The following is a 24043-nucleotide window of genomic DNA, read 5'->3' as shown; positions in this document are numbered from 1 at the left end:
TGGCAGGCCAGAAAGAGCTGGCATGATATATTCAGAGTACTAAACGAGAAAAACATGCAGCCAAGAATACTATATCTAGCTAGGCTATCATTGAAAATAGAAGGAGAGATTAGAAGCTTCCAGGACAAACAAAAACTGAAAGAATTTGCAAATACCAAACCAGCTCTACAGGAAATATTGAAAGGGGTCCTCTAAGCAAAGAGAGACCCTAAAAGTAGTAGATCAGAAAGAAACAGAGACAATATACAATAACAGTCACCTTACAGGCAATACAATGGCACTAAATTCATTTCTCTCAATACTTACCCTGAATGTTAATGGGCTAAATGCCCCAATTAAAAGACACAGCGTATCAGAATGGATAAAAAAAAACAAAACCCATCTATATGTTGCCTACAAGAAACTCATCTTAAACCTGAAGACACCTTCAGATTTAAAGTGAGGGGGTGGAAAAGAATTTACCATGCTAATGGACATCAGAAAAAAGCAGGAGTGGCAATCCTTATATCAGATCAATTAGATTTTAAGCCAAAGACTATAATAAGAGATGAGGAAGGACACTATATCATACTCAAAGGAACTGTCCAACAAGAAGATCTAACAATTTTAAATATCTATGCCCCTAACGTGGGAGCAGCCAACTATATAAACCAATTAATAACAAAATCAAAGAAACACATCGACAATAATACAATAATCGTAGGGGACTTTAACACTCCCCTCACTGAAATGGACAGATCATCCAAGCAAAAGATCAACAAGGAAATCAAGGCCTTAAATGACACACTGGACCAGATGGACATCACAGATATATTCAGAACATTTCATCCCAAAGCAACAGAATACACATTCTTCTCTAGTGCACATGGAACATTCTCCAGAATAGATCATATTCTCGGTCCTAAATCAGGTCTCAACCATTATCAAAAGATTGGAATCATTCCCTGCATATTTTCAGACCACAATGCTCTGAAGCTAGAACTCAATCACAAGAGGAAATTTGGGAAGAACCCAAATACATGGAGACTAAACAGCATCCTTCTAAAGAATGAATGGGTCAACCAGGAAATTAAAGAAGAATTGAAAAAATTCATGGAAACAAATGATAATGAAAACACAACGGTTCAAAATCTGTGGGACACAACAAAGGCAGTCCTGAGAGGAAAATATATAGCGGTACAAGCCTTTCTCAAGAAACAAGAAATGTCTCAGGTACACAACCTAACCCTACACCTAAAAGAGCTAGAGAAAGAACAAGAAAGAAACCCTAAACCCAGCAGGAGAAGAGAAATCATAAAGATCAGAGCAGAAATCAATGAAATAGAAACCAAAAAAACAATAGAACAAATCAACGAAACTAGGAGCTGGTTCTTTGAAAGAATTAATAAGATCGATAAACCCCTGGCCAGACTTATCAAAAAGAAAAGAGAAAGGACCCAAATAAATCAAATCATGAATGAAAGAGGAGAGATCACAACGAACACCAAAGAAATACAGACAATTATAAGAACATACTATGAGCAACTCTACGCCAACAAATTTGACAATCTGGAAGAAATGGATGCATTCCTAGAGACATATAAACTACCACAACTGAACCAGGAAGAAATAGAAAGCCTGAACAGACCCATAACCAGTAAGGAGATTGAAACAGTCATCAAAAATCTCCAAACAAACAAAAGCCCAGGGCCAGATGGCTTCCCGGGGGAATTCTACCAAACATTTAAAGAAGAACTAATTCCTATTCTCCTGAAACTGTTCCAAAAAATAGAAATGGAAGGAAAACTTCCAAACTCATTTTATGAGGCCAGCATCACCTTGATCCCCAAACCAGACAAGGATCCCATCAAAAAAGAGAACTACAGACCAATATCCTTGATGAACACAGATGCAAAAATTCTCGCCAAAATACTAGCCAATAGGATTCAACAGTACATTAAAAGGATTATTCACCACGACCAAGTGGGATTTATTCCAGGGCTGCAAGGTTGGTTCAACATCCGCAAATCAATCAATGTGATACAACACATTAATAAAAGAAAGAACAAGAACCATATGATACTCTCCATAGATGCTGAAAAAGCATTTGACAAAGTACAGCATCCCTTCCTGATCAAAACTCTTCAAAGTGTAGGGATAGAGGGCACATACCTCAATATTATCAAAGCCATCTAGGAAAAACCCACCGCAAATATCATTCTCAATGGAGAAAAACTGAAAGCTTTTCCGCTAAGGTCAGGAACACGGCAGGGATGTCCGTTATCACCACTGCTATTCAACATAGTACTAGAAGTCCTAGCCTCAGCAATCAGACAACAAAAGGAAATTAAAGGCATCCAAATTGGCAAAGAAGAAGTCAAACTATCACTCTTCGCAGATGATATGATACTATATGTGGAAAACCCAAAAGACTCCACTCCAAAACTGCTAGAACTTGTACAGGAATTCAGTAAAGTGTCAGGATATAAAATCAATGCACAGAAAGCAGTTGCATTTCTCTACACCAACAACAAGACAGAAGAAAGAGAAATTAAGGAGTCAATCCCATTTACAATTGCACCCAAAACTATAAGATACCTAGGAATAAATCTAACCAAAGAGACTAAGAATCTATACACAGAAAACTATAAAGTACTCATGAAAGAAATTGAGGAAGACACAAAGAAATGGAAAAATGTTCCATGCTCCTGGATTGGAAGAATAAATATTGTGAAAATGTCTATGCTACCTAAAGCAATCTACACATTTAATGCAATTCCTATCAAAGTACCATCCATTTTTTTCAAAGAAATGGAACAAATAATCCTAAAATTTATATGGAACCAGAAAAGACCTCGAATAGCCAAAGCAATATTGAAAAAGAAAGCCAAAGTTGGTGGCATCACAATTCTGGACTTCAAGCTCTATTACAAAGCTGTCATCATCAAGACAGCATGGTACTGGCACAAAAACAGACACATAGATCAATGGAACAGAATAGAGAGCCCAGAAATAGACCCTCAACTCTATGGTCAACTAATCTTCGACAAAGCAGGAAAGAATATCCAATGGAAAAAAGACAGCCTCTTCAACAAATGGTGTTGGGAAAATTGGATAGCCACATGCAGAAAAATGAAATTGGATCATTTCCTTACACCACACACGAAAATAGACTCAAAATGGATGAAGGATCTCAATGTGAGAAAGGAATCCATCAAAATCCTTGAGGAGAACACAGGCAGCAACCTCTTCGACCTCAGCCGCAGCAACATCTTCCTAGGAACATCGCCAAAGGCAAGGGAAGCAAGGGCAAAAATGAACTATTGGGATTTTATCAAGATCAAAAGCTTTTGCACAGCAAAGGAAACAGTTAACAAAACCAAAAGACAACTGACAGAATGGGAGAAGATATTTGCAAATGACATATCAGATAAAGGGCTAGTGTCCAAAATCTATAAAGAACTTAGCAAACTCAACACCCAAAGAACAAATAATCCAATCAAGAAATGGGCAGAAGACATGAACAGACATTTCTGCAGAGAAGACATCCAGATGGCCAACAGACACATGAAAAAGTGCTCCACATCACTCGGCATCAGGGAAATACAAATCAAAACCACAATGAGATATCACCTCACACCAGTCAGAATGGCTAAAATTAACAAGTCAGGAAATGACAGATGCTGGCGAGGATGTGGAGAAAGGGGAACCCTCCTACACTGTTGGTGGGATTGCAAGCTGGTGCAACCACTCTGGAAAACAGCATGGAGGTTCCTCAAAATGTTGAAAATAGAACTACCCTATGACCCAGCAATTGCACTGCTGGGTATTTACCCTAAAGATATAAACGTAGTGATCCGAAGGGGCACGTGCACCCGAATGTTTATAGCAGCAATGTCTACAATAGCCAAACTATGGAAAGAACCTAGATGTCCATCAACAGACGAATGGATAAAGAAGATGTGGTATATATACACAATGGAATACTATGCAGCCATCGAAAGAAATGAAATCTTGCCATTTGCGACGACGTGGATGGAACTAGAGGGTATCATGCTTAGCGAAATAAGTCAATCGGAGAAAGACAACTATCATATGATCTCCCTGATATGAGGGAGAGGAGATGCAACATGGGGGGTTAAGGGGGTAGGAGAAGAGTAACTGAAACACGATGGGATTGGGAGGGAGACAAACCATAAGTGACTCTTAATCTCACAAAACAAACTGAGGGTTGATGGGGGGAGGGGGGTTGGGGGGGTGGGATTATGGACATTGGGGAGGGTATGTGCTATGATGAGTGCTGTGAAGTGTGTAAACCTGGCGATTCACAGACCTGTACCCCTGGGGATAAAAATATATTATCTGTTTATAAAAAATAAAATAAAAAAAAAAAGATTTTATCAGGCGCCTGGGTAGCTCAGTGGGTTAAAGCCTCTGCCTTCGGCTCAGATCATGATCCCAGGGTCCTGGGGTCGAGCCCCACATCGGGTCCTCTGCTCAGCAGGGACCCTGCTTCCCCCCTCTCTCTCTCTGCCTACTGTGATCCCTGTCTTTCAAATAAATAAATAAAATCGTAAAAAAAAAAGATTTTATTTATTTATTTGACAGAGACACAGCGAGAGAGGGAACACAGGGAGTGGGAGAAGGAGAAGCGGGCTCCCCACTGAGCAGGGAGCCCAACTCGGGGCTCAATCCCAGGACCCCAGGATCATGACCTGAGGCCAAGGCAGATGCTTAAGGACTGAGCCACCCAGGCGCCCCAATAAATAAAATCTTTAAAAAAAAAAAAAAGTAAAACATCTTCCAACAACGGTTTGAGTCAACGATGGTATACCACGTGGACCAGCTGCCTAGGGCTGCCGTAACAAAGTACCATGCACTGCATGGCTTAAAACAACAGAAATTTATTTTCTCACAGTTCGGAAGCCAGCAGTCCCCGATCAAGGTGTCAGCAGGGCCACACTCCCTCTGAAGGCTAGGGAAGAACGCTCCTGGTGTCTTCTGGCTTCTGGTGGCCCCACTTTAACTTCAGGCCGCACCACTGCAGCCTCTGCCCCGTCTCCGCATGGCCACCTTCTCTCTGTGTCCCTGCGGTCCTCACTCTCATCCGGACACGAATCACTGGATTTAGAGCCCACCTTAATCCAGTGTGACCCGCCTTTACTTAATTACACCAGGAAAGATCCTATTTCCAAATAAGGTCACATCCCGAAGTTTCTGGAAGCAGGAGTTTTTAGGGGGACACAACTGAGGCCACTGCAATTGGTACGTTACTGGAAAGAAGCGCCCTCAACGGTGTGATCTTTCAGGAAGTAAAGTAATGTGTTGGGAGCAGGAGCGAGGGAATGCGGGACTGGCCTTGTCCCTGTAGGACATGAGCTTTGTAGGACCTGCCCTGCCTCCTGTCCTGGCCATGAGGTTCATAACTGAGATTAAATTACCCCAGAGCCTGGCTGGGCCGTGCTGGACCTGGTGATGAGGACAGGGACCACAAGCCAAGGAGCTACAGGTTCTGGAGAGAAGACACGGAGGGAGATTGCAAGGATCCTCAAAGGGGGTAGAAAACAGAGTCGCTAAAGGGAGCCGGTATTGCTCTGACAGCGTCAACCCGGGACCCGGGCTCTATCACAGTGGCATTCATCTGTTGAGATGGTGCAGTCGTGTGGCTAAGGTGGCTCTTAGAGGCATAATCACGTGATGACTCACTCTCAGAGAGGCTGGGCGCGCCTAAAGCGCTCAGAGAAGGGGCGGAGCTGCTATGGACGTGTTAGCTGTGTAAGGCTAGAAAAAGCCCCAGATGACTTGGGGGATAGACATTTACCAAACCAGGAAGGAAGGCATGGCAAAGGGACACCAGCATCCCTATGAAGCGGATGCTATCGCAGGAACAAGGTCACTGTCATCCCGGGATGACAGACTCCCAGACTACAGAGGCCTGATGGCAGCACTGACCTGTGAGACGTCAGGAGATCAGAATGATTGTAATGAGGGACAGAGACAAGGTGGCACCCAGGGAGGCCTGATCCACCAAGAGTTACGGGGACAGCTGTGAAAACTCAGCCTCCTGGGGGGCAAAACAGACAGGCAGCCAATGAGGGGACTGCTCAGTCTGTACAAACAGAAGAAATAAAAGATGGTCACCAGGAACTATGGCAGTGGCCCCGATACAAAGTAATGAGTCCTTGCCTGTGTTCCGTGAACCTGAGACAATGTTTAGATCTGGAACCCACTGACCAAAGCAAGGCAGGGACCCCGGGACCTCGAGACACAAAGCAAATGTATGGAGTCATGATTCCTCCCAGACTCCCACCAGGGAACCTATGGCACTTACATGAGTAACTGTGCCCTAGGCAAGGTGTAATGTGCGAACATTTCCTGGACACAGGAACATAGGACACTGGACACAGAGTCCAAGTTCACATGGGTCCTCAAAGATCCAAAATGTCATTTTATGTCCCTCTTTGGGTGGGGATGTCAGTGGAGTCTTGGTCCTATCTGGCTCACGATGGGTCCATTAAGTGTGTGAACACTGTGGTCATTTCTCTGGTCCTCCAAAGTATAATTGGAATATAGAAACTTTTATTTGGCACAACCCTTAGCTCTGTGGCCTGTGGAGTAAGACCTATCCTAGTGGGAAAGGTCAAGTGTAAACCCATAAATCAGCAATCTCCTGGGGTTTCAACACTTGCATCTAAACTATGGGGAAGCAGTATTATGACGTGTGGGTTATGAGACTACAGAAGAGTGAGACATGGGACAGTCTGCCACTTTGGTTCTGTTTGCACGACTCTACACACATTATAGAATCCTTTCATACCTGAGCCAAATGTGATAGAGTCATATCACTGAGGTCGGGGAAGGGGGCTCAGTACAATATGCTTTTAGGCAGGAATTGAAGAAAAATCAGAGGTAAATTAAAAAGATGCAGAAAGATGAATGAAAGCATTAGTGGGGAAAATACTGTCTCTTTTTTTTTTTTTTTGAAAATACTGTCTCTTAATTGACTGCCCTCCCAGGTTATTCTGCGTCTAGAAGTGAAGCACTGTCACACATATCTATCCATGCATATCATTTTCTTTCTTTTTTTTAATATTTTATTTATTTATTTGACAGAGATTACAGGAGATCACAGGTAGGCAGAGAGGCAGGCAGAGAGAGAGGGAAGCAGGCTCCCCACCGAGCAGAGAGCCCGATCCCAGGACCCCGAGATCATGACTGGAGCAAAAGGCAGAGGCTTAACCCACTGAGCCACCCAGGCACCCCCATTTTCTTAAATAGAGCATTAATTTTGGAAGAGGATAGTTAACGTCTGTTGAATCATCAGTATGTTGCTAAAACATACTGTTTGCTAAAAGCAAAAAGTTGCTAAAGTTACCATTAAATTACTAACATATTCTTTCTTTCTTTCTCTCTTCTTTCTTTCTTTCTTTTTAAAAAAAAGTAAACACAGGCACCTGGGTGGCTCAGTGGGTTAAGCCTCTGCCTTCAGCTCAGGTCATGGTCCCAGGGTCCTGGGATCAAGCCCCGCATAGGGCTCTCTGCTCAGCAGGGAGCCTGCTTCCCTCTCTCTGTCTGCCTGCCTCTCTGCCTACTTGTGATCTCTCCCTGTCAAATAAATAAATAAATAAAATTTAAAAAAAAAAAGGTAAACACTATACCCAACATGGGCCTCAAACTCATGGCCCCAAGATTAAGAGTCACAAGCTCCAATGACAGAGCCCACCAGGAACCCCTTTTTCCTTTTTTCTTTAAAACAAATTATATTCTTTTTATTTTTTCTTTTTTTTTTTAAAGATTTTATTTATTTATTTGACAGAAAGAGAGATCACAAGTAGGCAGAGAGGCAGGCAGAGAGAGAGGGGGAAGCAGGCTCCCTGCTGAGCAGAGAGCCTGATTCGGGGCTCGATCCCAGGACCCTGAGAATATGACCTGAGCCAAAGGCAGAGGCTTAACCCACTGAGCCAACCAGGCACCGTAACAAATTATTTTCTTTAATGTGCAAACCTCTCAGAAAACTGGACAGCTATAGGAATAAGAATGAGACTGGACCCCTTTCACACACACACACACACACACACACACACACACACACACACACACTCACAATGGATTAGAGACCTAAACCTGAGACCTGAAACCATAAAACTCTTAGAGGAAAACACAAGCAGTAATCTCTGTGACATCAGTCACAACATTTTTCTAGATCTGTCTCCTCAGACAAGGGAAACAAGAACAAAACGAAACTATTGCGACGACATCAAAATAAAAAGCTTTTGCTCAGCGACAGTAAGCATCAACAAAACAACAAGGCAGCCTACCGGATGGGAGAAGATATTTGCAGATGATATATCCGATAAGGGGTTAATTTCCAAAATATAGGAAGCACTTATACAACTCGGCACCAAAAAACCAAATAGTCTGATTAAAGTGGGCGGAAGACACAGACAGACATTTTCCCAAAGAGGACATACAAATGGCCAACAGGCACATGAAAAGATACTCAACATCACTAATTATCAGGGAAGCGCACATCAAAACCACGATGAGACATCACCTCACACCCGCCAGGATGGCCAGAGTCAAAAAGACAAGAAACAACAGGTGTTGGCAAGGAGGCGGTGGGAAAGGAGCCCTCATATGCCGTTGGTAGGAACGCAAGTTGGTGCAGCACTGTGGCAAACAGGTTCCTCAAAAAATTCAAAACAGAACTACCATATGATCCAGTAATTCCATTACTGGTATCTACCCAAAGAAAACAAATATATATAATGTATATTTGAGAGATATATATTGAGAGATAAATAGAATGTTACTCAGCCATAGAAAAGAATGAGATCTTGCCATCTGTAGCAACATGAGTGGACCTAGAAGGTATTATGCTAAGCAAAAGAAGTCAGGGAAAGAGAAACGTTGTATGATTTCACGCATATGTGGAATCTAGGAAGCACAATGGATGAATAAACAAAGAAAAAAGAGACCAAAAAACAGACTCCTAAATACAGAGAACAAACTGGGGGTTGTCAGAGAAGGGGTGGGTGGGGGATGGTGGAGCAGACAAAAGGGATTAAGACTTCTCAAGATGGGCACTGAGGGGTATATAGAATTGTTAAATCACACACTGCGCACCTGAAACCCATATAAGACCGTATGTAAATTATACTTCAATTTTTTTTAATGGTCGAAAAAAATGCAGAACTCTGCCCCCAACCAGGATAGTAAATCAAAACAGTCTAGATCCCCAGAGTGGCAAAAATTTGTGACAGTCTTAAATGACCCAGAGGATGCATCATAGCTTAATTTATCTCTCTGCCCAACGTGAGGCTCAAACTCAAAACCCCCAGATCAAGAGTCACATGCTCTACCGACTGAGCCAGCCAGGCGCCCCGCCTATCATAGCTTAATTCGATTGGCCAGTCTACTTCCCGCGAAAAGTGGATGGATCGTCTAAAACAACCTATTGCAGACTTTATTGAGTAGTAGCCCCAACTGCAGATATGGTCTCTTTTCATTCATTTATTCTCTTCTTCCCTCTCCTTTTTTTCCTTCTCCGCCTCTTCCTCCTTCTCCTCCCCGCCTCCCCCTCTCCTCTTCCTCCTCTTCCGTCTTCTTTTTTTCTTTTTTTAAGATTTTACTTATTTATTTGATGGAGAGAGATCACAAATAGGCAGAGAGGCAGGCAGAGGTGGGGGGGAAGCAGTCTCCCTGTTGAGCAGAGAGCCCAATGCGGGGCTCGATCTCAGGACCCTGGGATCATGACCTGAGCTGAAGGCAGAGGCTTTAACCCACTGAGACACCCAGGCGCCCCCTTCCTCCTTCTTCTTTGGTGGTAAAATACACATAGCATTTACCATCTTAAAGACTTCTCAGTGTGCAGTTCAGTGCCGTTAAGTACATTGACCTTGTTAATGGAACCACCAACACCATCCATCCCCAGGACTCTTTATCTTGCAAAAGTGGATCTCTGTCTCCGCTGAGCACTAACTCCCCCTTCCCTTCTCCCAGTCCTTGGCACCCACCATCCTCAGAGGTAGTGTCTTTGCTGGAGCAGACTAATCCGGCCTCAAGTGCATGGTGTGAGGCTACTGACTTGGACACCAGCGATCAGAGGTCCTGGAGGTGGGACCTGGAAATCTGCTTTTCACAAGCTTCCCAGAAAGAAGTAAAGAAAAAAAAGTGTCACAAATGCTGTAAATGTTCGTGTAAATATATATCTTGTAAGGCCTTTACCTTATTATTGTCATTTGAGCATTCTGGACTCTTAAACTGGAGTTTTGAGAGTCCATTCTGAATTTACCAGGGGGCTGACGAGTGAAGCTCAGGCTCAGATCTGCTCCCAAGCCAGGGCATGGCGTGGTAGAATGTTCTGGAACCGAGGAAAGGCCAGAGCTGTCACCAGGAAGTGTGTCAGATGAATTGCTTAAAGAAAAACCGGAACCACGGACATCAGTCTGGAGGCACTACTGGCTTGATGTGACTTATTTTTTCACTCTGAGTATTTTCACACCAAGTCTGTATTCGTAATTTCATATTAGAATATATCCCTACAAAACCTGGATCTGCCTCTGATTTCTGAGGTCTAGAATGGTTCTTTGTTCTTTAAGATGTTGGCCCCATTCTCCCTCTGGTTTGTGATCTAGCAAGCACCATGGCGGGGAGCTCTGGACCCAGCCTGTGCGACAGAACCAGCAGTGGGCTCGTATTCGGCATGGGATCTCCTTCCTTCACCTGCAGGGCGGGGAACCCCGCCTCCCAAAGCAGGCTCCAGTCACCAGCCACCAGACCCGGCTCCCGCCTGCCCTGCAATGGATCTCAGTCCCAAGACACCACGCGTGCACGTGGGCACGTTGGGCGTACCCATTAAGCGCCTTTCTCACGCCCCTGAAACCATTCAAAGTTTCTTTATTGCTGCCTTAAGTGCCTGGGGCTTTGCCAGGCCCTCTTAAAAGCCAGAGTGAAACTAGCTGTTCCCTGGGAACCCTCAGTGGGTGGCAGCCTTCTCCTCCACATCACATGCCCAGGCAGCTCCCTACAGGGCGGTCACCCGGCTGTGCAGGGACACACACACACAGACACACGTGCACATGCAGGTACGCAGTCAGTACCCCCAAGACCGCCACACTGGTAAGCAGCCAGACAGGAAGTAAAACCAAGAGGGAAAAACACTATTGGCTACGTTAGTTCTTCTCTGGGATATCTACAGCAACCTGGTGTTTGTTTTTTTTAAAGATTTTATTTATTTATTCATTTGACAGAGATCACAAGTAGGCAGAGAGGCAGGCGGGGGGGGGGCAGGGGGAAGCAGGCTCCCTGCTGAGCAGAGCACCTGATGCGGGGCCTCGATCCCAGGATCTGGGATCATGACTGGTGGAAGGCAGAGGCTTTAACCCACTGAGCCACCCAGGAGCTCCCCTGGTGTGTTTTTAAAAAGTAGATACAGCTGCAAGCTGACGGTTCTAGCAGGAGGTAGCTGCCCACAGGCACCTCCCTCCGTCCCCCCTCCTCCCCCAACCCTGTCTCCAGCATGGTCATCCCAAAGCATGATGGGGATGGGGTGGTTCTGCAGAGCTGCAGATTTTCCCCCCAGATATTGCCCTCAGGCTATGCTCCTTCTGACCCTATTACAGAGAAACCAGTGGGAGACTCATTGGCAGAGTCTGGGCATCCCAGGTAGAGCAGAGCAATTTGCAAATGTTTGTTAAAAGAGTCCTCCTGGACAACCTGCGCTTCATCCTCACTCATGGAAGTGAGATTTGCCCTTTCCAAATTATCTGGCACCGGGGGTGGGGGACACATGTGGGTTTGGTCCCAGCCTGAGCTTCCCAGACAGCTCCGTGCTCTGGTCAAAGGATCATTTCACCCACCGGTTTGTGAGACGCAGGAGCCTTTTCTCCAGCCAAGCGTGATAACCAGACAGAGTTCAACAGTTAGACTCAGTCATGGGACCACGGCAGAGGGGGCATCATAAGAGCTGGCCAGCGGGCACCACATGGGCCTGAGTGAGGCCGCCCCCCTCCCACACAGAAAAGGCCTGCAGGAACCCTGGGGAGCCCGCAGGCATCCCAAGGAGGAAGCCAGTGTTCTCCCAGTTTCATGAGCTCAGCACAGCACTTCTGGGCAGCTCTTGCCTATCCCTGCTGGGAAACTGGCCCAGAACCTCGCCCACCTGGGCATGCCTCAGCTCCCTGCCAGGGCCTGGGGGGGGCCTCCCGGTTCAGGTTCCCTGGAATGCCTGATCCCGTGAGTCACTGGCTCGTGCACGCTCCCATCCTCCCTGACTCCTGGCATTACGGCTTGACTGGAATCAGGGGCTCAGAAGCAAGAATGACCCCAATATGAGCAAATATGACCCAAAGGAGGAAAGAGGCCTCTGGCGGACCAGTTTTTACACAGTTCAAACCTGTATGGAAAGCTCTTATTTATTAGAAAAAAGGAGCCTGCTCAGTGCGTGCCCAACCCGGAGTCCTTGACCCAGCGAGGACACTTGACATCATGTGGTGCACGTAGGTTACCTGTCCCTCCTCCACTCGCTCCCAGCAGCTCAGGAGAGCAAGCTTACATTCTCAGGAACAGGGGAAGCAAGCCGGCACTGCTCTCTGCTCTCCACACATTCCTCCACATTTGTCCTCGGGACACACAGGCTTTGGTGGAAAAGATTTTCAAAGTGACATTTAGGACTGGGGGTAGGAGTTGAGGCCAAAGTGTTCAATACAGCTGTGGTCCAGTGACATCACCTGCTCGTTAGCTCACGATATTTACTGAGCAGCCATCACGTGCTGAGGTCCCTGGAGACACAGAGGTAGCTCAGCCCTCGCCCTGCCCTGCAGGAGCTCGCAGTCCAGCCAGCTGGGCCTGTGAGGACGCAGGACAGCACACCTTGCTGGGGGCTCCCCTGTTGTCTTAACATTGACTCCTTCCATAATGCCCACAGCTTCCCACATCTGGTCCTCCAAATCAGTGCCCAGGTGGTCCCCATGGGTTTTTGTGCCATAGCTGGATCTAGTGAACATCCCCACCCCGGCAGCTCCTCTTGTCTCTAGTGCCCTGTTCCCTCGCTCAGGATGTTGGACTGGGGACGGCTGGGAGTCCCAACCTCCTTCGTGTGTTCAGTGTATCCCCATGAACCTGCAGAGTGACCAGCAGGCCGCAGATGCCCCTGCCTTCTCCTGGGGGCCACAGGCCCCTCCCTGAGTCTCCTCAGACTCCCCTTGCTTCCAGCCAGAGGGACAAGAAGTCTGAGAAACAAGTGGCTTCCCGTGACCTGTCCTGACAAGGAGCAGGGAACAGTTTGCAGGAGAAAACAAGGGAAGGTGTTTCCTGTCCCCTTACTGGCTGTTATCTGCAAGTAAATGGAATAGGCCTGCTCGCCAGACACTGGCACTGACTCAAGCTTCCTTGAGGCCACAGGGCACCCTCCTTCTTAGCCCACCCCTTCCTCACACCCCAAGGCCCCCTAGATAGGGTGTGTGGTACACAGGTGGGAACTGAATAGGGGGGAAATAAGTCCTTCCCAGGGCTGCACCCTAACCCTATAAACAAGAGAGCCCAGGAGTGGAGGTGATGGCTGCCCAGCCAGGAGAGCCCCTCTATTGTGTGTCTGGAGGTGCCTAAGCCCAGCCATAAGGAGGCAGCAAGCTACGAGTCAGAATAGAGGGCTGCACCGGGCTCAGGTGAGCTCCTGGCCCAGCCCTTTGGCCGGTGCCAGTGCTGGGCTCGGAGCCTCAGCTGCCTGCTCGTAGTTGGCCTAGTTGTACAGCCACTTCCAGCGGCTGAGGGGGTGGGGGGGGGCTCCCCCCCACACCTGCCCCCTTCTCCAGCCCAGGCACACGGTTTGCGCTGCCCTCATTTCCTCCAGCTGAGCCCGCACGGCCTTCAGGCGGCCGCACAGATCACAGACAGCCGGGGTCCAGCCTGGTGGTGGGTGCTGAGCTGGTGGCCCGCGCCGGAAACAGCAGCCGGCACCGCGAGTTTCCTCGGTCGGCCCGGCGCTCCCGGTCTCTTGCAGTCAGCACGGTCCGTGGACTGGCTGGCAGGCTACCAGGGCCTCCAGAGGCCGAGGCCGGGGCCGCGAGGAGGCGCGGGCGGCGCGGGCGCAGGTGCGGGCGGCGGGGAAGGCGCGGGCGGGCAGCAGGAGACCCCAGCGCGCCCGCCGTCGGGGGTGGTGCCGGCCGCCCTCCGCCGCAGGTGCTCCAGGAGGCGGGCGCTCACGGCGGGCTCCAGCACGCGCCAGGCGGGCAGCAGGCGGGCCAGACGAGCCAGGCAGGCGCGGTAGCCCTCGCCGTAGCTGTCCGGGGGCGCTGCGGACGGAGAGAGGCGTGAGGCGCGCGGTGGGGTGCGGGGCGGCAGGCGTGGGGCAGGGCTGGGGCGGGACGGGTCACTCACTGGGCGCCGCGGCCGCGCAGGAGGACGCGGGCAGCTCCTGCAGGAAGCGCACGGTCATTTCCAGGATGTCCGCCTTCTCCAGCTTGGAGTAGCGGGAGCTCTGCGCCCGGCCACGAGGGAGAGCAGAGACACGGACAAACGAGACAGAATTCCGGCGCCAGCCCCGCTCCGGCTCGGCCTCCCGCGCCACGCGGAGCCTGCTCGCCGGCTCCTTGGGCGAGGGCCCCTCAGGCCACCCGCCCTCCTCGCGCTGCGCCCCGGAGCTCCCACCCCGGTCCCCGAGAGCCCCGGCACCCACCTCCCTGCCCAGCAGCGGCAGGATGAGCCCCTTGAGCTGTCTGAGGCTTGCGTTGATGCGCGCGCGGCGGCGCTTCTCCAGCAGCGGCTTCAGGCTCTGCGGACGGGCCCCGAGGCCGAGGTTACAGCGGGTCGCAGTCCCGGTCCCCGCCCCGGCCGCTCAGCCCTCACTTCCCAGCTCCTACCTTGCGCAGCTCCGCCGGGTCCCCCGCTCTCCGAGGCAGCCCCATGCTCGGCGGGGAAGCGGCGCGGCTGCGGGGCCCGCGTGTGGGAGACCTGTGCCCGTGCGGACACCGAGCGCAGAGCCGGGCCGGAGGGGATGTCCCGCGCTCTGCAGGAGCGGGCGCCAGAGGGGTGCGCACCACGCCCGCCGCCGGGCTTTAAGGAGGCGGTGTCGCCCGCCCCGCCCCGCCCCATCCCTCCCCACGGAGTCCGGCCGCCTGCCGGTCCCACCTCCCGCCTTTGTTCCCTGGCGGGGTAGGGGCGGGAGGGGGACAGCGGAGCCCCGGCGGTGCCGCCCCCGGCCTTCGCATCCCGTCTGCAGCGGGGTCGCGGGCGGAGAGCGCACCCCAGCACCTGCACGGGTGTGCGTGGGCGTCATCGAAGCCTTGGCTGCCATGAGCTGCTCAGCCTGCGGTCCCTCCTCGACCAGCGCCGCCAGTCGAGCTCATCTCCTCCTCTGAGCCCCGCCCTACGCCCGGGCGGGGGACCAAGCGGCGGCCGAGCCGCCGAGGCCCGGGCCTCAGTGAGCTCCCACCTAGCTTCTAGCCAAGGGAAGAGACTCCCCGCGCGAGCTGCTTTGCGGACTGAGGGGCCGAGCTGGAAGAGGACACGAGGCCGGGAGGGAAGAGTCGACTCGCTCGGGCCTAGCCGCTGGGAACTGGCTGGTCGCCGAACTGCCTGCCCTGGCTCTAGTCACTCGGGAGAACCTTCCAGCGGCTCACCAAGTTAGGAATCATTGGGTTCTCCCGTGCTCAGTTTTGGATGGGTAAACTGAGGCCCAGAGAAGACGAGGCAATCCAGGAGACCTCGGCTCATTTTCATTTCCGCGGGCTCCAGCCGCGGGTTCCTACCTCAGGACAGCCGGAGCGCACGTAATGAGCGGGGCGAGGCGCTCCCGGCGCCGGTTGCTCGCTGCCCGCCTCCGCCCCAGCGGTCGGCCGGGCCCGCCTCCGCACCGCGTGGCCGTTGCTGTACCAAACTGGCTGGGCGTCCCCCGCCCATATGCTCGGGGCTGCCCTCCCCCAACCGGCTGGCTGGGCAACGGACAGCCCGGCGGCGGGCACTGGGGACTGCGGGGCCGACCCATGGGCGGATGGTGGGCGGGACCCACGGAGACTGGCCGGGAGGAGGTACCCGGCTCGGAGCCGAAAGGCGCTGTCCAGGGTGCTGGACGGGTCCCCCAATTCGTGCCGCCCAAACCCTGCCTCCGAGCCACACACCCGCCGCCCGCTCCAAGTGCCCCTACGCTGTGTCCCCCAGCAGGGCCTGAGACGACCAGCTTGGCTATCAGGAAGGGGCCCAGAGCAGTCGAGGTGACTGGGAGCTCAGGCCACCCATCCCCGTCTGTGGCACTTAAAGGACCAACTGGCCACCATTTATGGAGCACGTACTGTATGTCACGCACTTTTTAGCCCTCACCTCCATTATCCCCCCTAACAGCCCTAATTATGAGAGTAAAACATTCAACACATTTGGCCCAGCAAGGCCTGGGAATGCCCGAGCCCCTGTTCCCGTTGGCATCATTGAGCCCAGAGTACCTATAGGCCAGCCTCCTCCAAGGCAATAAATTGCTCTTTAAGGGCTCAGAAAAGGACTCTGTGGATTACTTAGTGGATCATTAATGCCTCACATGTTCCCCCTCAGCACACACAGTGGCGGACTCAACTCTGTGCCTGTGAGACCACCCTACACCATTGTCTGCATCTTTGTTGAGAGACCGTGATGCGAGCTCCTGGGGGAATAGTCTGGGGAGGAAGACTCCTCCTAGAACATCCCCCTCCGTGCCTATGGACCACTGGAGAGTGAGATTGGGGGAGCAAGCTCCCTTTTCAGTGCCAGTTACTCCAAATTTGAAGTTTCTCCTCCATTTTCCCTTTTCAAAGCTGTGAAGGGCTTTGACCAGATGGTCCCACCTCTCCTTGCCACCAAAGGATTCTGGAGGTTTTGTTGGTTACCTGGAGGAAGCAGTTCTTTATAACCAAGGAAACAGGTAAGGCAGCTGAGTGGGCAGAGTGTGGGAGTGCAGGCTTTAGGGAAAGGTACAGTGAGAACACACTCAACCCCTGGTCCCTGCCCTTGAGTGGGGTGGGGAAAGATCTGAATGGGGTGGGAATGGCCTGAGCCCAGGAGAAGGATGAGAGGAGGCCTCCTGTGGGGACGGAGCTGACACCCCGGGGGACACAGTGGAGGTGCTCTAAGCATTTGTGTTCCTCAGGCAAGATACATTAAAAAATAGAAACAAACAAATGTCCTGGTGCCTCAGTTTCCCCAGCTGCAAAATGGGGATAATGATTGTACGTCTCTCATAGTGTCGCTGTGGAGATTAATATGCAGGTGAAGACAAAATTGTTGTGTCTCGCCGTGGCCATTTGTATCACTCATTCCGTCTGTTGCATGAAGGGTGAGTCACAGAAACTGAGGCAGCCTGGGTGGGCAGGCTACAAATAACAACCCATGGAAATACACCTCCATCTCATCATCTGTCCAAAGCAGAGCCTGCGGCTAAGAAGGTAGCCTCAGACACTGTCCCGGACCCACAGCCTCAAATCCAAGCATTTGATCGGCTTTGCATCTCTTCCAGGCTGGTTCTCCCCACAGAACTCTCCTAGAATCACAACTACATGCCAGGTAAGCGGCTCGCAGGGTGACCTTGCTTTTAACAGCATCTCCCAGAATGAGACCTTCCAGCAGCAGCGTGTCCCCCCACCTGAGACCGAGGACTGAGTCCTCTCTGGGGTCTGGCACTGGGGACCAGAGACAATCCCGAGACAACTGGGGAGGGAGGGCCTCTCCAAGTGGCTTGGCCCCTCTGCCTCCCCAGCTTCTGAGCAGAGGTTCTGACCTGGACTTCTCTGTGCCTGAGGCTTTCTCCCTGCCCACCACTCTCCAGGGGGCTCCCTGCTTCTTCCAAGATCCTGCGGTAGCATCAATTCACCAAACCGGTTGACTGTTTTGCTTGTTGAGCAAAGGAATGTCACATACCTCCCTCCTGCTTTTGCAGAAAATGCACTTTGACCTTTGGGAATATTTCCTATTTCCCTGAAGCTTAGAGAAGTTTAAAGAAGGTGACATTTCAGAGTCTGTCATACACTGTCCCTTCCAGCTGCTGGGTAATAGGGACAGACTTGAACGGTCGCTGCTGGGGCGAGGGAACAGTGGTCAAGCTGGTAATGGTAGAACTGAGCCCTGCACTGGAGGGAGCCAACAACCTGTGAAGGCCAGGGCATCTCTGTTCTCATGCCTTGATGTTAAAACCCAGTCGAGGGTCACCTGGGTGGCTTAGAGGGTTAAGCCTTTACCTTCAGCTCAGGTCATGATCTCAGGGTCCTGGGATCAAGCCCTGTGTCGGGCTCTCTGCTCAGCAGGGAGCCTGCTCCCCCCCACCGGACTGTCTGCCTGCCTCTCTGCCTACTTGTGATCTCTGTCTGTCAAATAAATAAATAAAATCATAAAAAAAAAAACAGTTGAGTGTAAGATTGGCTCTTTGTGGCAATAAATGCCTCTGTGTTTAGGTTCAAAAAAATATATATACATATGCAGGTGAAGCTTAGCCTAGTGTCTGGGAAGCAGTAGGGCTTCCATAAATGTGTTCTTGTTGGCCTGGGCTCTCTAGAGACTTCCTGGCAGGACCTGGTGGACCCAGGGGACCCCAGAAGGCCTGGGTCTCAGCCTGAGTGTAGGCAGTGTTCTCGGAGGAGTCTGAGAGGACAGTCAGCAAGGACAGCTGCTCACAAGTAACCTATCCATGGTAGAAGAGGCTCGGGCGTCTCCTCTGGGTTTGATGCCACATCGGCAACCAGCTCTGGTTTACAGAGGCACCTTGGAGCCCTGGAGGTAATCGTGCACAGTGCCACCAGGTGGCAGCCCCCTGAGGCCCACACTAGGACCCCCACTGTTCCTGGAAAGGGGTTCATTCTGTAACATTTCTGCAGCTCAGGGCCTCCCTGAGCGGGGCCTAGCTAGGTGCTGGGTGAAACAGCCCATGGCCAGACCCTGAGGTGGGGAGGTGGGAGAAGGGCGGAACAGGAAAAGAAGGGCACGGGCTGTTTCAACTTCATGAGATGTGCTGACTGTGCTCCCACAGCTACGCAGCCCCCGCCTTCTGGCAGCTCTCCCTCCTGTCCAGGGACTGTGCCTCCCTCCAACTCCCATGAAAGTCTTCCGGCTATGCAGGTAGGCCGGTTTGGCAACTGTGTGTTCTCCCAACCGTCTGCTGTCCTGGAACCTTCCTGAGCCCTCAGAGGAGGGTCCTGGCCCTGCTCCCTGGATGACTGCTCTGGTGCATCTCCCCACTGCCCCCAGCCTTTGCATTCCTACTTTCCCTTCTCCCCATTTGCCAGCCCCAGGCCTTCAAGCTCACCATTGACTCCCCCAACCCCAGACAGAGCCTCTCTGAGCCCCACAGCCTCTGGATCCAGAAACCTGAGCCTCAAGCGTCCCAGGCATTCTTGCCTTTTCCTCCTCTTTTTCCTGCCACCAGGAGGCTCTGAGGACAATTTCTGGGGCCTGAAGGAACCCCAGAAGGCTGAGGGCCCAGCACCTGTCGCCCCACTTTGGCATGACCCAGAGCCCCTCAGGGACTTGCGCAGCCTGTTCCCGCCCCAGGTCTTTGCCTTTGCGGTCCGGTCTGCCTGGAATGCCCCTTTCTACCTTCCGGAAGCCAACGCACCGCACCTCCTCAGATGGACCTTTCCCTGACCACCCACGTAGTCCAACCCCATAGTCCCGTTCTGGTGACACTCTTTACTCTCTGAAATGGCAGTAATTGTTTGCTGGCTTGTGCCCCCAGGGGCTGGAACAGCACGTCGTGGGCACTGGGTTGATGAATTAATTCGCTCGGGGAATCCGCTCGCCAGCGCCTGGATCTCAGATTCGGACCGTGCGGCCTCCCTGGGCGGTCTCTATTTATAGGTGAGCTAAAGCCGGAGCGGAGTCCCGGGCGGCCGCACTGGCCACTTGCAGCTCGGGAGTCCGGCCCTCAGCGCGGCGGGGGCGGGGCTGAGGCGGCGCGGGGGGCGGGGCCCAGACTTAAGCCCGGCGCCCGCCGGCGCCCCCAGGCCCAGAGCGCCGCGGAGGCGGAGCGGATCCGGCGCTGCGGTGCGGCCCAGAGACCCGGCGGGCAGGCGCTCCGCCTCCCCGAGCCGCAGGGCCCCGACGGCTCTCCCGCTGCCCCAGGACAGGTGCATGGCGCCCGGGGGAACGCGCTGAGCGGGTCGCGGCGCCGCGGACGGCACCATGGCCCTGGAGCGGGCGTTGCAGGCAGCGCGGCAGGGCGACCTGGACGTGCTGAAGTCCCTGCACGCCACCGGCCTGCTCAAGCCCTCGCTGCGGGACCCGCTGGACGCGCTGCCGGTGCACCACGCCGCCCGCGCGGGCAAGCTGCACTGTCTGCGCTTCCTGGTGGAGGAGGCCGCCCTGCCCGCCACGGCCCGCGCGCGCAACGGCGCCACGCCGGCCCACGACGCCGCCGCCACTGGCCACCTCGCCTGCCTGCAGTGGCTGCTCTCGCAGGGTGGCTGTGGAGTGCAGGTGGGTCTGCTCCCCTCGCTGGGCGCCCTGAGGCTTCCTTCCCAGGGGAGAGCTCTAGCCTAGAGCCCCCGTGGCTCAAGGGTGGGTGAGAGTGGGCACCTCCCTACTGAGCTTGCTTTTGAGCTCCTTCCTGGGGGCTTGGGATGGGGTGGGCTCCTCAGGTCGACAGTGACGGGGGAAGACGTCCTGGCCAAGCTTTGGCCACTGCCTAGAAGAGCACTGGGTAATGGGGTGCCAGAGGGAATTGGGCTTACCTGCGCCAGTATTTAAGCCGGGATGAGGGTGGGGGGGAGAAAAGCACAGATCCAGGGGAGTCCTGGAGAGTGGGCGGGGCACAGAATCAGAAGCCCAGGTCTTCTGGGATCAGGTCTGGAAGAGGGGTGGGCAAAGTCCTACAGTCCACCCCAGGCCCAGACCCAGGTGTCCCCAGGGCCAGGACATGGGGCAGGGGTGATGGGCGTGGTAAATGGGGCCTCCCTGGAACCTTAGCTGACCCTGGGACATCCACACCTTCCTGCCTTCCAGCTGTGAGTTGCTTCTCCAGCCCAGCCTGAGTCTTCCTGCCCTGGGACCCCACCTGGTCTCACTCGGTGTCCCCCAGGCTGATCTAAACCTGGTCCCTCCAGAGCTAGACGCAGGGGCAGCTCAGGCCCTGATGTGTAGCTCTCTGACTCGCTCCCTCGGGCAACAGAGCATCCAACAGGCACTAGGCCTGGAATTCAGGAGTGCCCCGATCTCCCAGAGCTGCCAGACTATGGGAGCAATGGACAGCCACCGCGGGTACCATCAGGTCTTGCCGGGCCTTGTGGTGGGGGGTTTCGGGGAGCTAGCTGCTTGGGCGAGGTGGCAAGGAGAGAGTGACCTCTGAGGAGAGTTCTGGATGATGAGAAGGACATGGCCAGGTGTGCTGATCAGAGAGTTCTAAGCACAAGGAACAAGAAGTGCAGAGCCCTGAGGCGCACACATTCTTGTCCTGTGGCAGGATCAGCAAGGAAGAAGGCAGGTGTGGCGTGGGGGGAGGGCAGAGAAGCCACCATAGGCTGGGGTTAGGAATTTGGATGATATCCTAGTTGCGGGGAAAAGCCATTGGAGGAGGGAACCAGAACTGGTTTTCCACTTGGGAAAGACCACTGGGCTAACTGGATGAAGGAGAGGAAACAGGGGTGACTCCGAGGTGGCTGGTTGTACATTAAGAATGACCAGACCCTATCCCCCCACTTCGCCCTCAGGATGGCAAGATCCCCCTTCCGACGCTTCCTGGGAGATGGCCCGACCCCTTATCTCGTGGCCGGCTCTGTTATCAAGACTTCCTGGCACATGGTCCCTGCCCACTCATTCGGGAGGTGGCATGCCTCCCTGTCCCAATGTCCAGGCTTGGCCGGAAGCCTCCCTAGCCCCTGCAGAGGAGGGGGGGAACAAGTGGCCTTGTGCCCAGCTTATCAAGTCTCCCTCCCAGCAAGCTTGGGTGCTGGGGACGGAAATGTGTGTGTGGGGAGGATGACCTCGATCCCCAGCCCCGCTCAGCCCAGAGATAAGCAGCTTTATGGTGTGGACCACGGCACGTGAGGGCCTGCATAGCTGTTGGAGCCTTGGGGACAGCCCAGAGCCCATAGGCCCAAGTCCTCTCCTTATTGCCCCCTCCCCGGAGATCTGGGCTCAGGGGGACAGACTGGGCATCCCAGCACACGAAAGGGTCCCAGTGTGGTCCTCAAGTGCCTGTGTGCTGCTCACTCTGACTCACCTTCTGGCTACCCGCTTCCTAGCCCCACAGCCACCCCCAAAGCCTGACAGATGACTTACTAGTCATGGCCCCAGGCCCCTGTCCCCTCTTTCCTCTCACCTGTTTTTCAAGAGCCTCTGAGACTCACTTCCTCCAGCCGCCTTGGCCACACCTGTCCCCCGCAGTGCCTCTCTCTGTGGGGAGAGGGGCTTCCTTACCTGATCCTAGGAAACCACGTCCCCCCCCATGGCTGTCCCATCTGTGGGCCCCTGCCCCCCTCTCTGCCCACCTCTCCATTATCCCACCTGCTTGGCACTGGGAGTTCATGATGTTCTCGCACTGTTGCCCGCTCACCTACACCCGCCAACCTTTGAGTCCCAACTTGTGGGTTCTCTGGGATGCCCCTCCTTGCCCAGGTAGCATAAGCAGCACCTGCCAGCCCCTCCTGCAACAGACACACACACACACACCTGGAAGGTCATGGATGACATATTTGGTACTTCTGGGTCCAGACCATCGGCCAGCCCTTTCTGGGGTGCCTGGCAGGTGGGTCTAGCCCAAACCCCTCCTAGGGGCCGCCTCTAACCCACACCTGACTGTCCAGACCCTGTGACCAGTAACCAGAAGCTTCCTCCTCCACAGAGCGAGAACACAGCCCATTTCCTGGGCCAGGAGCAGGGAGTCTGCCACGTGCCCGGGCAGGGGCCGTTTCCCCGCACCAATGTTGGGTTATTGGAGGTCCACCAACCTGGAAGCCTCTTTTCATGTGACACATGGGGAGGGGGAGAGGGAGAGGAAGGGGCCAAGGGTTGGATGCCGGGGATGCCCCCCAAAGTCCTGAAGCCAGCCTGGGACGGCCACAACAGCCCAGCCCCAGCCACCCTTGCTCTCTCCTTTGGGCGTTCCCTGAGCATCTGCTCCTGCGGGGAGCCCAGGAGTGCCGTGTCCTAAAAGCCTCCTATATGCGAGCTGTTCACAGTCATGGCCAGCAGGCCTCAGGAAGCCCAGCACAGGTGGCTCAGGTGTGGTTCAAAGAGGGCCAGTTAGGGGCCCAAGGACAGAAGGGCCTCCGTGGCTGGGGGAAGGCAAGGACTAATGGGCGCTTCTCCCACAGGACAAAGACAATTCTGGTGCCACAGTCCTGCACCTGGCCGCCCGCTTTGGCCACCCTGAGTTGGTGGACTGGCTGCTACATCATGGCGGTGGGGATCCCACCGTGGCCACGGAAACAGGTGCCCTGCCTGTCCACTACGCTGCCGCCAAAGGAGACTTCCCCTCCCTGAGGCTTCTCATCAGGCACCATCCCGGGTAAGGCTGCCCCTCCTCACCCGTCTTCTGGGTAGTACCAGCCGGGGCCCTACCCTCCTCTGGCATCCTGGGGGACTCGCTGCTTCTGGGCCGTCCCAGTGGCCGGAGGGCCGGGGCAGAGATGTTTCCTACCCAGGCTGAAGTTGTCGCCTTCCTGGAAGGCTGCCCACGGCCACTTGCCGCAGAGCTTTGCAAGCAGACGCTTCTATGCAGAGCACGCGGCTGCACCTGGAGGCGGGCACACGGGCCCAGATCACCTGCTGCTCCCCAGGAAGCTTACCAGCCTGCAGAAGGTGGCTGTCTTGAGCTCTGGCCTGTGCTCATTCGCAGGACTGTTCGAAAGGGGGTGGGTGACTAAATGGCTGGTGGCTCAGTCGGTTAAGCGTCTGCCTTTGTGTCAGGTCATGATCCTGGAGTCCCGGGTTCGAGCCCCACATTGGGCTCCCTGCTCAGTGGGGAGCCTGCTTCTCCCTCTGCCCCTCTCCCGCTCTCTCAAACAAACAGATAAATAAAATCTTTAAAATGGGGGTAGGAATGAAGATATGGGAGAATTTCCTAGAGCCCCTAGTCAGGAAGGAGGAGGAGGAGTGAAGGGAGAGGGCTGCCTGT

At 53.3% G+C, this 24043-nt stretch overlaps 2 protein-coding genes across 2 annotated transcripts in view; one reads left to right on the top strand and one right to left on the bottom strand.

The window, feature by feature from the left end:
• Positions 1-14010: 14010 nt before the first annotated feature.
• On the bottom strand, positions 14011-14885 carry LOC111154571 (hes family bHLH transcription factor 2). Its single transcript, XM_022514220.1, has 4 exons — positions 14841-14885; positions 14657-14752; positions 14359-14458; positions 14011-14273 (listed from the first exon to the last, which is right to left on the bottom strand). Exons 1-4 carry the CDS (start codon positions 14883-14885, stop codon positions 14011-14013), a joined length of 504 nt encoding a protein of 167 aa, XP_022369928.1.
• Positions 14886-20112: 5227 nt separating this feature from the next.
• The window catches only part of LOC111154867 (espin), a 30601-nt gene continuing 26670 nt past the window's right edge, over positions 20113-24043 (top strand). Inside the window, exons 1-2 of the mRNA XM_022514801.1 lie at positions 20113-20406; positions 23241-23434. Coding sequence (XP_022370509.1) covers positions 20113-20406; positions 23241-23434 — 488 coding nt within the window. The remainder of the gene's footprint in view (positions 20407-23240; positions 23435-24043) is intronic.

Source organism: Enhydra lutris, unplaced genomic scaffold, assembly GCF_002288905.1.
Source record: "Enhydra lutris kenyoni isolate GAN:26980312 unplaced genomic scaffold, ASM228890v2 scaffoldscaffold38, whole genome shotgun sequence".
NCBI classification, from domain to species: Eukaryota; Metazoa; Chordata; class Mammalia; order Carnivora; family Mustelidae; genus Enhydra; species Enhydra lutris.
The sequence above is the reverse complement of the archived record's forward strand: the minus strand, read 5'-3'. Positions and strand labels throughout refer to the sequence as shown.

Coding starts and splice junctions, on each gene's coding strand:
- LOC111154571 (XM_022514220.1), bottom strand. CDS start 14,885: ATGGGGCTGCCTCGGAGAGCGGGGGACCCGGCGGAGCTGCGCAAG. Junction 14,753..14,840: donor ACCCGGCGGAGCTGCGCAAG/GTAGGAGCTGGG, acceptor GCCCGTCCGCAG/AGCCTGAAGCCGCTGCTGGA. Junction 14,459..14,656: donor TGCCGCTGCTGGGCAGGGAG/GTGGGTGCCGGG, acceptor GGCCGGGCGCAG/AGCTCCCGCTACTCCAAGCT.